At 39.3% G+C, this 13,264-nt stretch overlaps 1 protein-coding gene across 50 annotated transcripts in view; it reads right to left on the bottom strand.

Annotated features, from left to right (window-relative positions):
• MAP4K4 (mitogen-activated protein kinase kinase kinase kinase 4) overlaps positions 1 to 13,264 on the bottom strand; it is a 192,708-nt gene that overhangs the window by 60,711 nt on the left and 118,733 nt on the right. For all 50 annotated transcript variants that reach the window (XM_059406288.1, XM_059406292.1, XM_059406300.1 and 47 more), the window contains exons 6-9: positions 10,430 to 10,520; positions 8,290 to 8,420; positions 2,618 to 2,672; positions 1,050 to 1,128 (exon numbers count right to left, since the gene is read on the bottom strand). In XM_059406288.1, coding sequence (XP_059262271.1) covers positions 1,050 to 1,128; positions 2,618 to 2,672; positions 8,290 to 8,420; positions 10,430 to 10,520 — 356 coding nt within the window. The remainder of the gene's footprint in view (positions 1 to 1,049; positions 1,129 to 2,617; positions 2,673 to 8,289; positions 8,421 to 10,429; positions 10,521 to 13,264) is intronic.

The following is a 13,264-nucleotide window of genomic DNA, read 5'->3' as shown; positions in this document are numbered from 1 at the left end:
GGGAGAAGTGTGAGAGAAACAAAGAGTAAAACTACGCATGCGCATATAATGCCCACAGACAGGAAAAGAGAACTACAGGACATCAGAAGATGAGCAACCAAGAGCAGAGCAGATAGGAAGAGCTAAAAGACCAATTCCAGAAGAGAAGAAGGCTTGAAATTGAGATCTTGTGCATATTTCACAATTAGAGTCAAGAACCCAAGAGAAGACATCACTTAACTGGAAAACCAGTGAGAACAGTTTCAGAAGGGGAAAGCAACCACCATGGTAGTGGGTGTGGCACTAGTAAGATAGATGAGCCCAGGAAACCAGAAAGGAAAGGGGAGAGGGCCCACGGGCATGAGGAGCTGGAGTGGAGACAGAAGTGTGAGGAGAGCACTCGGAAAAAGTTCAAGAGGAAACAAGTAAGCAAAATTCTCAGGTGAAAACAGAGCACTATCCTTTCCCTCAACACTTTTTAAAACTAAACCCAATCAACAGCTTCCCCCACCACCAAAATTCTTGATGCTTTTGCCGAGGAGGGTCACCATCATTGCCCTTCACTGATAAGCGACTTTTTTTGAGCAAACATGTGAGGGCTGCAGGGAGAAAGATGGCAGCCCAAAGACAGGACCATTCCTTCCATTTCTGGAATGAAAAAAGATGCACTTAATTTCAGTGTTTTACAACAATTACAGTAAATGTCTCCATTAACATTCAAATCTATTTCACCTGAGGAGCAGCAAAGTCAGTACAGCTTTGCTTTTGAACGTGAAAACGCTTAGGAATGTATTATACTTACAAGAGGGCTTAAATATTAAAATGAAACTTTTTTCCTTAACCATGTTACAGTGTTTCCTATGGTCACTTGTCACTATTTTGTAATTAAGAGAGAATTTATCAAGAAAAAAAATTTTAAAAATGACACTTTTTAACTGGAGTTTCAGGGCACTTGTTACGTTCTTTGGGAACTGGAATGCCTAGAATTTTGTCTTGGAATGAAACTGAAAAGGAACAATTTTTTGTAAAAAGGAAAGAGCAACAACAACAACAAAGCATACATAGCTTACCATTTTTTTGACTTCAGCCTGGGAGGAGGGTTTCTGGGAATGAGAAACAGTGCTCTCATTGGATGCATGTCACAGAGAGCTGGGGAGAGGAGATGGTGGCGTCAGTATGGTACTTATTTTACTCATTTGTAATTTCTAGGGCTCACTCAAAATATCAAATGTGCTGTCCCATCACCTGTCTGACAATCTTTATGTCAAGCAGTCTAGACATTCAGCAATGAGCCCTAGGGCATACCCTGAGTTCCCCATTTAAACACAGCAAAATATCGAGAGGTCAAGAGCAACAAGAAGAATATACAATTTTAAATTGACATTGAAAGTTTTCGTAAATCAAAGGTAAATACAGATTCACAGTTTTAAGGGAGCGAACAGCTTAAGTTTCTAAATCATCTATAAGACTGAAATGAAAATAATTTTATTATCATGGAGTCGTGGTGCAGATTATATCAGGCAAGGCTTGTAAAGGCATTCATACAGTGCCTAGACAGGGTGAGTGGCAATAAAGACCTCCCGCAATGTTAACTGTTCGTTCGCTGTCATTCTAGGAAGGAGCAAAGACCACAGAATAAAAGAGACTATTAGATTCTGTGCAAGTACCGTTTGTACTTCCATCACTTGTTCAATAGAGCTATGTTCGGGGCATATGCACATATTAACATGTCACAATAGGTAATACGCATTTTTGTGTGTTTATTTACCTTCATGAGAATCTTACAAGGCAGCTGGGAAATGGGGACCAAAGAAGACAATCTATTCCCACTGTGAAAGAAAACTGAAACAAAGGATCTGGCAATGAGCCCCTGCCTCAATTCCTCAGACGGAAACATGAGGAAACATATGTTGGTCAAGACTGACATCCATTTCTTGTACTGCGAACTAATTTTTAGGCATTGGAAATTTTTTTCATTCATTCAACAAATATTTATTCAGCAGCAACTATCCAGCAGACAAGTATACATTCTCTGTATACCCCTTTTCTTAAGGGGACAGCAAATAACGCTGTTTTGTTTCTGTTCTCTGAAGTTCTACACCGTCTCTGCTCAAAAATCAATTTTATGAAGCTGGCATTCAGTTAATTCAAAGGAGAAGGAAATTTCACAAGCAACCAAAAATAAATAAATAAATAAATAAAAATAAAACAAAAAACCTACAATAAACCCAGACCTTATTCTACAGATAAAAAGTTATGCCTCTGTCAAGTCAAACATAAGTATTACTAAAATTTCATGTGTTAGGACCAGTTACACGTGCTAGGATTTAGTTTCACTGAAGTTTAAAGTGTAAAATGAAAACTACTGCCTATTATCTAATGTCATCATAATTTCATGTCATACACCTGAATACAACTTAAACGGATAAAATGTAACCTACAGACTTCAAGGATCTTCAAAAGGAACGGTGGATGCCAAGAATCATTTTACATCTAAAACTTCACTGTTTTTATGCTTCCTTCATCTGAATGTCCCACCAGGAATGGCTTTACCCATGAAACCATTCTGTTTGAAGACTTGAGACTAGGTTTAAGTCACATACAACAACTGGGCTAAAAAGCAAAGAATGTTACTTACGGGGAGCACCTTCTGCCATCTCAATGGCTGTAATACCACAAGACCAAAGGTCACTCTGCAAAAATAAAACAGTATATACAGGTACCAGATTAGACATGAAGCCACTAACTTACTACGGCTGGTTACTCATACAAATGATACAAAGGCATTTCTGAAAAGAAGTCTGCCATGAAATTAAAAGCAAATAAATATGCAAGAAAAATTTCCAAATGAATGAATGAATGAAAAAACAAAGATGAAATTGGTTTGCTAATTAGAACCACTCACATCTATGACTGAAGTAGAGGTGACCTATAGAAAAGCTGCTCTGTGTCACTGTATACTCTGTTGCTCAGTATGTTTCATTTCTTTCTTTTTTTTTTTTTTTAAAGATTTTATTTATTTATTTGACAGACAGAGATCACAAGCAGGCAGAGAGGCAGGCAGAGAGAGGAGGAAGCAGGCTCCCCACTGAGCAGAGAGCCTGATGCGGGGCTTGATCCCAGGACCCTGAGATCATGATCCAAGCCGAAGGCAGAGGCTTTAACCCATTGAGCCACCCAGGCGCCCCAGTATGTTTCATTTCTTTACATTCAGTAACTTAGACTCCTGGACCAGATTTATGTTAAATTTTGTGTTTTATGCCACTATCTCAAATTTAATTAAGATGTTAAAATTTTAAAGGCTAACCTGAAACTAATATAACACTATGTGTTAATTATACTTGAAATAAAAATTTTTTTGAACTGTAAAGGCTAGAAAGCACTCTTCTATAAAAGGTCCAACAGCTGAATTAATAAAATCTACCAGAGTTCACTAATTTGACTCACACTGCTGATGAGCCTCTCCACTCAAACTTTAATAATGGGTAATCAATAAGCTGCCTTTCTGTGCATGGAATCTCTTCTGAGTCCCCGGAAATATTAATTTTAAAACTTGATTTTAATTTACTCCCCACTCAAATACAAGTTCCATGAGGGCAGGCACTTTTTTTTTTAATGTATAATGTATTATTTCCCCCAAAGGTACACATCTATGAAACATCAGGCTTACACATTTCACAGCACTCACCATAGCACATACCCTCCCCAATGTCCATAACCCAGCCACCCTGTCCCTACACACCACCCCCTACAAACCCTCAGTTTGTTTCCTGAGATTAAGAGTCCCTTATGGTTTGTCTCACTCCTGATTCCATCTTGTTTCATTTTATCCTTTCCTACCCCCCACAACCACCCCCGCCTCTCAAATTCCTCATATCAGAGAAATCATATGACAATTGTCTTTCTCTGATTGACTTATTTCTTAGCATAATACTCTCTAGTTACAAATGGCAAATTTTGAATTTTTGATGGCTGCATAATATTCCATTGTATAAATGTACCACATCTTCTTTATCCATTCATCTATTGATGGACATCTAGGTTCTTTCCATAGTTTGGCTATTGTGGACACTGCTGCTATAAACGTCCAGGTGTACATACCCCTTCAGATCACTACATTTGTATCTTTAGGGTAAATACCCAGTAGTGCGATTGCTGGGTCATAGGGTAGCCTTATTTTCAACTTTTTGAGGGACCTCCAGACTATTCTTCAGAGTGGCTGCACTAGTTTGCATTCCCACCAACAGTGTAGGGGGATTCCCCTTTTTCGGCATCCTTGCCAATGCCTGTTGTTTCTTGACTTGTTAATTTTCTGACTAGTGTGAGGTGGTATCTCACTGTGGTTTTGATTTGTATTTCACTTTTTCATGTATCTGTTGGCCATCTGGATGTCTTCTTTGCTAAAATGTCTGTTCATGTCTTCTTCCCGTTTCTTGATTGGATTATTTGTCGTTTGGGTTTTGAGTTTGAGAAGTTCATTATAAACTTTGGATACTAGTCCTTTATCTGTTATGTTATTTGCAAATATCTTCTCCCATGCTGTTGGTTGTCTTTTGGTTCTGTTGACTGTTTCCTTTGCTGTGCAAAAGCTTTTGATCTTGATGAAGTCCCAATAGTTCATTTTTGCCTTGCTTCCCTTGACTTTGGCAATGTTTCTAGAAAGAAGTTGCTGTGGCTGAGGTCAAAGACGTGGCTGCCTGTGTTCTCCTAAAGGATTTTGGTGGATTCCTGTCTCATATGAGGTCTTTCATCCATTTTGAGTCTATTTTTGTGTGTGATATAAAGAAATGGTCCATCTTCATTCTTTTGCTTGTGGCTGCCCAATTTTCCAAACACCATTTGTTGTAGAGACTGTGTTTTTCCATTGCACATTCTTTCGTGCTTTGTCAAATATTAGTTGACCATAGAGCTGAGGGTCTAATTCTGGGCTCTCTATTCTGTTTCATTGATTTTTATGTCTGTTTTTGTGCCAGTACCATACTGTCTTGATGATGACAGCTTTGTAATAGAGCTTGAAGTCTGGAATTGTGATGCTGCCAGCTCGGTTTTCTTTTTCAACATTCCTCTGGCTATTCAGGGTCTTTTTCTGGTTCCATATAAATTTTAGGATTATTTGTTCCATTTCTTTGAAAAAGATGGATGGTACTTTGATAGGGATTGCATTAAATGTGTAGATTGCTTTAGGTAGCATAGACATTTTCACAATATTTGTTCTTTCAATCCATGAGCATGGGACGTTTTTCCATTTCTTTTTGTCTTCCTCAATTTCTTTCATGAGTACTTTATCGTTTTCTGAGTACAGATCCTTTGCCTCTTTGGTTAGGTTTATTCCTAGGCATCTTATGGTTTTGCATACAGTTGTAAATGGGATCGACTTCTTAATTTCTCTTTCTTCTGTCTCACTGTTGGTATACAGAAATGCAACTGATTTCTGTGCATTGATTTTATATCCTGACACTTTACTGAATTCCTTTTTGAGTTCTAGTAGTTTTGGGGTGGAGTCTTTTGGGTTTTCCACATAAAGAATCATATCATCTGCAAAGAGTGAGAGTCTGACTTCTTCTTTGCCAATTCGGATGCCTTTAATTTCTTCTTTTGTCTGATTACTGAGGATAAGACTTGTACTACTATATTGAATAGCAGGGGTGAGTGCTTGCTTTGGCAGCACATATACTGAACAGCAGTGGTGATAGTGGACATCCCTGCAGTGCTCCTGACCTTAGGGGGAAAGCTCTCAGTTTTTCCCCATTGAGAATGATAATCGCTGTGGGTTTTTCATAGATGGCTTTGATGATACTGAGGTATGTATGAGGGCAGGCACTTTTGTCTGTTTTATTCACTTACCTTAGTATCCCCAGAATTGTGATTTGCATGTGGTAGGCCCTCAATAAACACTGGCTGATGAATGAATAAACTTTTATCAGCCGATTTCTTAAAATCCAAACAAGATTTTTAAAAGCAGACAATGGGGGCACCTGGGTGGCTCAGTGGGTTAAAGCCTCTGCCTTCAGCTCAGGTCATGATCCCAGGGTCCTGGGATCAAGCCCTGCATCAGGCTCTCTGCTCAGCAGGGAACCTGCTTCCTCCTCTCTCTCTGCCTGCTTCTCAGCCTACTTGTGATCTCCGTCTCTCTGGTAAATAAATAAAATCTTTGGGGAAAAAAAAATAAAAGCAGACAATGGGTAGTTATTATCATTCACATTCTCTTGTTTATATGCTATTCTAATGAAAGAATTAAAGTTGCTCAGTTTAAGCATTTTCTAAATAACCTATAATTATGTTACACAATTCAAATACGTTTGATTATAAGAAGGACAGGCCCACAAATTTCTCCCTTAATTTTGAGATTTTCTTTACTACAGGGCGCAAAGGAGGGGTTTTACCCAACTTGACCCAGTAGCAACATCAGTAGTAAGAAAGGCAGATGTTCCATGCCTCTTGGTGTGATGCAACACAAACCATACCCCACCTCCTGAGGCAATCCTGCTTTAGGTTTTTCTTTATACTAATTGAATTTCTCCAGTTTATAAGAAATAAGGTAAATGCCTTACAAAGATTGTAAAGTTAAAATTCAAAAATGGCAAGACAAATCTGGATGGTGGAATACTGCCTCTTCAACAAGTCCATGTCATGAAAAAAAAGGGAGAAGGGTTGGTTAGCCTTGATTAATAGATATTCTATGGCCAAACAGCCAAATAGAATGCCTTGCCTTATATTAAACACTAGTTTGAATAAGTCAGATACAAACCAGTTGGCTCTAAGTATAGGCTCCTTATTAAGAAATTATTTTTTAAAGATTTATTTATTTATTTATTTGTGAGACAGAGAGAGCAAAAGCAGGTGAAAGGGCCAAGGGAAAGGGACAAGCAGAATGTCCACAGAGCAGGGAGCCTGATACAGGGATCAATCCCAGGACTCTTGAGATCATGACTTGAGCCAAAGTCAGATGCTTAACCAACTGAGCCACCAAGGTGCCCCAAGAAATTATTTTCATTTACTTAAGCATGATAGTATTTTGGGTATGCTGGAAGATGTTTTCAAATTTTGGAGATAACAAAAATGATATATTCAAGACTGAAAAGTCATATAGTCTATATAATCTATTAATATTATTATAATCTATTAATCTAATACTTCAGCATATGAAAAATAAAATAAAAATTTCACCATACCATATATTTAAAATGAGTTTCATTAATTGGGTATCTGTAATAAATACTAAAATACACAAGAGAGTGTAAAGATATGAACTCAAGTTTGAATAACATTAACAGGAACATAAACACTGACTCATTTAATCACAACAAAACAATTTTTTAAAAAAATAATTTTTGCAAACATATTCAACCCAAATCTGATGATCAAATATGGTTTTACAATGGGATCAAAAAGATGCATTATTGGGGCGCCTGGGTGGCTCAGTGGGTTAAGCCGCTGCCTTCGGCTCAGGTCATGATCTCAGGGTCCTGGGATCGAGTCCCACATCGGGCTCTCTGCTCAGCAGGGGGCCTGCTTCCCTTCCTCTCTCTCTGTGATCTCTTCCCTTCCTCTCTCCTACTGTGATCTCTCTCTGTCAAATAAATAAATAAAATATTAAAAAAAAAAAAGATGCATTATTGATAGAAATCTCTAGAGGTCACTCTAATAATTTAAATATATTTGTACCAAATCAAGCTGTAAAGCTCTTTAACAATACTCTAAAATTTCACATAGATCAAGTAACTGCTATATATTCTAACAACATTTTTTTTTTTTAAAGATTTTATTTATTTATTTGACAGAGAGAAATCACAAGTAGATGGAGAGGCAGGCAGAGAGAGAGAGAGAGAGAAGCAGGCTCTCTGCCGAGCAGAGAGCCCGATGCGGGACTTGATCCCAGGACCCTAAGATCATGACCCGAGCCGAAGGCAGCAGCTTAACCCACTGAGCCACCCAGGCGCCCCCTAACAACATTTTTTAAAGAATAATAAATATCTGATTATAATTGATTCTTCAAGTTTAAAAGGATGGCAAACAGGGCAGAGTAACTTACTCATGACAAAAAGCTCTATGCACAAGACAGTGACTTCCACTGCTGTGAAAGCAGTATGTTACTTAGTAAGGAGAACAAAGGTGACAGGGAACGAAGAACAACAAGACAGCATCTCAATAATGTCCCAGAAAATGTGCACCTGCAACAAGGTTTCCAAGTGTTCCTCACTGAAACAGCATGAACGGATAAGGGGTGGGGTGTGCAATCTGTAACCTGAGCCCCTATCCCTCAGGAACACTAGGGACCCAGTGAAGGCCAAGAAAGCAGGTGCCTCTTACTCTGTAATCGTAGGTGGCATCTGGGTTCTCATCACAGGCGATGACCTCAGGAGCCATCCAGTAAGGGGTGCCTATGAAGGTATTTCTCCTCCCAACCGTCCGGTCGAGCTGAGCACTCACACCGAAATCAACTGTGGGAGAAAGAGAAAGGAAGGAGTAGAACATAATTAACAAACAAGTAAACCACAAGACGAAGAAATGTGAGGAGGAGATGTCTTCAGTATAAGCTCAAAGAGTTTCATGGACATGTAAATTCCTTAAGGTCACCAGCATCAATAAGGAGTACTGTCTCCAGAGCAAATCTGCCAAAATGACAAAATCTTCTACCAGTCTATAGGCTCCTGGGAGGCCTGGACCCAGCTACTTCCCTGGGCTTCCACGACAGTGACCACTAGAGGGACTTTTGGATGAATGAGGATGTTCAGTGCTTGCAGGAAACGTACCTGCCGCAAACAAGATCAAGTCACAGAAAGCTCTAAGTTCAGGAGAATTGACTAACACCCACGTGACTCAGCTTCTTAAACAGCACTTAACCACAGAAAGAGAAGAAACCCACAAAGGTTGTCTGGAAAGTACAGGGTAATGACTTCAATAAAGAGAATCAAGCTAAATCACAAATATACTAAGAAACACTCCTCAAAGTACCCAGGACATCTGATTTTTAGAGTGACCCCCACATCCCACTCAGCTGAACAATGATGGTCCTCTAGAGGAATGTTCAAAGATGGGAGGCAGAGCTGGCAGGAAGACCAGGGTCTCTAATGGAATGTTTGCTGACAGCACTAGGGAGGACTGTATGATGGTGGACGAGCTCCTGCAGAAGGGCCTATGGAGGGTTGAGATCACTCACAGGGTCTGGGTTACAGATTTAGCAGGCAGAACATGCTCAGAAAACCACCTGGCCAGGAGGTGGGCTCACATGTCCTGACACAGAGACACATGTGCTGGGCAGTACGTGCCATTTGCAGTTACAAGTGATCACCAAGTGATTACAGAAGGACTATCACAGACCTAGCACCAACAGGCCAGCGCAGGGAACACACACAGCTTCCTAAGTCACTAGGAATGAGAACAATTTAAGTGCCCCCTATCTTAGCTTTGAGGGTATTTCCCCAATGGGCACACTAATCCTCCACAGATGACCAAGAAATGGAGGTACTATGCAAGAAAGCATAATGAAGATTCTGTTTTTAAACTACTGTGACTAAGATTTTTGAAAGATAGACTAGATTTTCTAATAACCATAAACAATTTTTTTGTGTGATGCCTTACTGGAAGAAAACTTAATGCTAATTGTTTAAAAATTTGACAGAACCATTATATAAAAGTGGGATTGAAAAAAAGTTCAAATCCAGGTAAAGGAAACAGGAAATACAGAAGAACCATTACAAAATCATCTCCAGGAAGATACTTTGGACTCCATCCATCCATGCATAAATTTACTGAGCCCCTACTACATTTAAAGCACTATGCTAGGTGCCAGATAAGAATACTCTCGTAAATAAAACATCCTAATCACTACACTTCCAGAACTTATATTCTAGGAAATAAGTCAGAAATATACGTAAACAAACAGCTGTATAATTATAAATTGTGATCAGGATGAGTAAGGAAATAAGCGGTAGATCAGAAGGTCAGGGCATAGAGATCAGAGCATCAGGGAAGAAAGGCCTCTGAAGATGAGGAAAAAATTGCCACCTCAAAACTGTTCCCAACGGGGAACAGTATGTGCAAAGACCCTGTGAGACATTTCAAGGAAGTAAGAAAATGAGTGAACTGGACAGGGAGAAAAGAGAGAATGGTCACAAAATGGGGCTGGAAAGTATTAGGGGCCATGGCTTTCTATGGGCCATGGTAAGAAATTCAGATTTTATTCCAAGTGAAATATTCCACTAAAGGTATTTAAGGAAGAAAGTGCCATGATCTGACTTAAATATTAGTCTGTCTGCTATATGGAGAGCATGGCAGGGAGGGAGGCTGGAGACAGAAAAAGCAGTAAACCCAGTTCCCATTTCTTAAATAGAACAGAAAGAGAAAATCTAAGTAATAGAGCTTTTAGCTAAATGCCAACGAGATAGGGAGTTGCTGCTGGTTTGCACCAGGGCCAAGTATTACATCATGTGGCACATGTGTCACATACCAAGTTTCACCTCTGCATTCTCAGTCAGCAATACATTCTGGCCCTTGATGTCCCGGTGAATCACATGATGGATGTGAAGATGTGCCAGGCCCTGAAGAGGAGAGAGATCTGAATTTTAGTTCTTTGTTGCTGCAAATAAAAAGCCCAGAACACACTTTTTATAACAAAGCACATGTACAGGCCACAAGTTTTATGAATCACATTTAGAACATACTACAACTCAATTGTTGTGCATTTCCAGGAACACATTACCAATAGCACCACACAAACAGAAAGAAGTACCCACCCCCCAGTTCCAATGGGGTAGGTCCCCTGTGTGAGCAACATGACCAGTTTCTAGCTGCTCCTTGAAGACACATTCTAGATTACCATCTGCAGTTTCTCTGTTGTAATTTGTGCTATTTGTGTACAGGGTGGTTCCTTTCCCACGCTACATGTCCATCTTTCAGTGGGTGACCCCATGGGTATATTTGAACTAGACCCATCCCAGGGGAAAACACAAAGAGCCAGAGTGCGGTTTCAAGTCTGGCTCTTGAACACTGCCTAGTTTTCCCACTGCATAGTGACAAATTACTAACTACTGATCAAGCCCACCTCCACCCCAAGTGTAAAACAATTCTGCCATCAAAAGCTTTATGTTCACACAAAATATCTTTCTTTCCCAAGGAAATAAACCCTACTGGGCACAGAGCACTTTCTGATGACCTTGTATCAGGAATGAAGCCCAAGAGCTATGTCTCTTATGAGAGGTGGAAGAAGAACAAAAACACATTTTGCATCCAACTACGAATTGAGACAAAAATGGGTCATTCTCACAACTCCTGTTCTTGTTCTGTCTTTAGCTAGACAAGCCAAATCTACAGCTTGCCTCCTTAAGATACAAACAAGCTATTTATTCTGAAATGTCTCAATTGAAAAAGGCTAGATCAGAGAAGCAAGGGTTTATTTAATTTTCCTGTTTGATTTTTTGTGTGAGGTTTTATTGTTACCATTACTGTGTAGGATACGCATTAAATATAACAGCTGCTCTAGAACACTAATTTTTCTAACACAGGGGTTTCTAAACAATAATTTACTAGTCTGCTTATAAAGCAGAATAGTGTACTTGATGGCTCTGTTTATTTTTCCACCACACAGGATGTGCAGTGTTATACCACAAAGCACTGACTAGGGGAAAAAGCACTAAAAATATTTGGTATGTTAGTGCTATAGTTAGGAAGAAAGTCTCTTCTTTCAGCACAGCATAACTCTGAACAGCAAAGAAAAAACAAACAAACAAAAAATGTAGCTTCCCTGATTCTTTCATAATTCCTACTTCTGCTACTTCAGTTCACTTTATATTCTCTAACTTTCCCAAACTCCCTTTTTATATTTTCAAGGATTATCTTAGCAACAAACTTAAGTATCCACATCTTCTCAAACAATGTGGCCTGCACAGACTCTTGTTTCTTGTAAGTGATAAATGTTAAGAAACATTTACTACCTGGTCCTACTGCTGAAGGAGTGCAGTGTCTCAAGGTGAAAAATCACTCAAGGTATGTCTAATACCCTGTAGGCACTGTAAATTTGAGTTATGATTATTCTAAATGAGTACATCTTTCCCTGTATGCAAAGAAAATGTATGTTCAACTACTCTTGTATATACAACTCTTTCTGTGCCAAAATTAAACCACAATTATGCCTCCTTAGCAGAGATAGTCCAGATAGAAATACACACTAAATACCATTCTAGAGTGAATGCATCAACGTTTCAAAGCTAGAAAACATTTTTTCTGTAACTCTCATTCAAGGACATGGGGTAAAGGAAAAGTTAAAGGCTGTCCTTCAGTATTGGTTACGAAACACTGTAAGTACCCATACCACTAGGAATTTCGGTTTCCACTAACACACATCAGTGGCTGTGTAGACTATAAACATGGAAGCAGGGTGGGATGGACACTCTGGCTTGTTGGTAAACCTTTGGTCTCAAGGGTTTCGGGGACGAGCCCAGGAGAGCTTTCCTACTTATGCCTGAGGCCTACAAGCTCATGACTCTCAACCTTCTGAGGATCTTAACTATTATTATAGCATGTGAATCTAACACCTACTAAAGAATGAGGACAAGTTTTGCCACTGCAGAAAAGAGCTAACCACCAATCTCTTTGAGAACCCAGGTTATTCACTTGGTCTGGCTCTGTCTGTTCCCACAACAGCTCCCTCCTTCTTACCATACTGCTTTCTCTTTATCAAAGTAGATTGTCAGCAATTCCGGTGAAAAACACACACTAGCATGTGACACACTGACTCTTCCAGAGCCTTGTTTGGTTTTAGTTCACTTAGACTTTTGTTGGAAAAAATCCCATTCCAGATGAAAAGTAAATGAAGGAAACACTTGTTTCGGGTGACCCCAAGGTGAAAAACATTTGCTATATCTCAAAATGATGTCCATTAAGCTCTTATATTCAGGCCAGTCAGGGGCTTCAAACAACCTGGGCATCTTTTGAAATGATGCCTGAGATCAATGAAAGTAAAATAACTAAATATGTTTATTTCAAGACAGGTAAACAATGCTTGCCTGTATATATAAAAACATGTAAATTATCTTTGATGGCTGAAATACATTTGATGCCTAGGACATTTATACTAAAATCTAGTTCTTTGCTTAAGAAATCCCACATTAAGGGCACCTGGGTGGCTCAGTCAGTTAAGTGTCTGCCTTTGGCTCAGGTCATGATCCCAGAGTCCTGGGATTGAGCCCTGCATCAGGTTCTCTGCTCAGTGGAAGCCTGCTTCTCTCTCTCCCACTGTCTCTCTCTGTCAGATAAATAAAATCTTCATAAAAAGAAAAAGAAAGAA

Source organism: Mustela nigripes, chromosome 7 (assembly GCF_022355385.1).
Source record: "Mustela nigripes isolate SB6536 chromosome 7, MUSNIG.SB6536, whole genome shotgun sequence".
NCBI lineage: Eukaryota > Metazoa > Chordata > Mammalia > Carnivora > Mustelidae > Mustela > Mustela nigripes.
The sequence above is the reverse complement of the archived record's forward strand: the minus strand, read 5'-3'. Positions and strand labels throughout refer to the sequence as shown.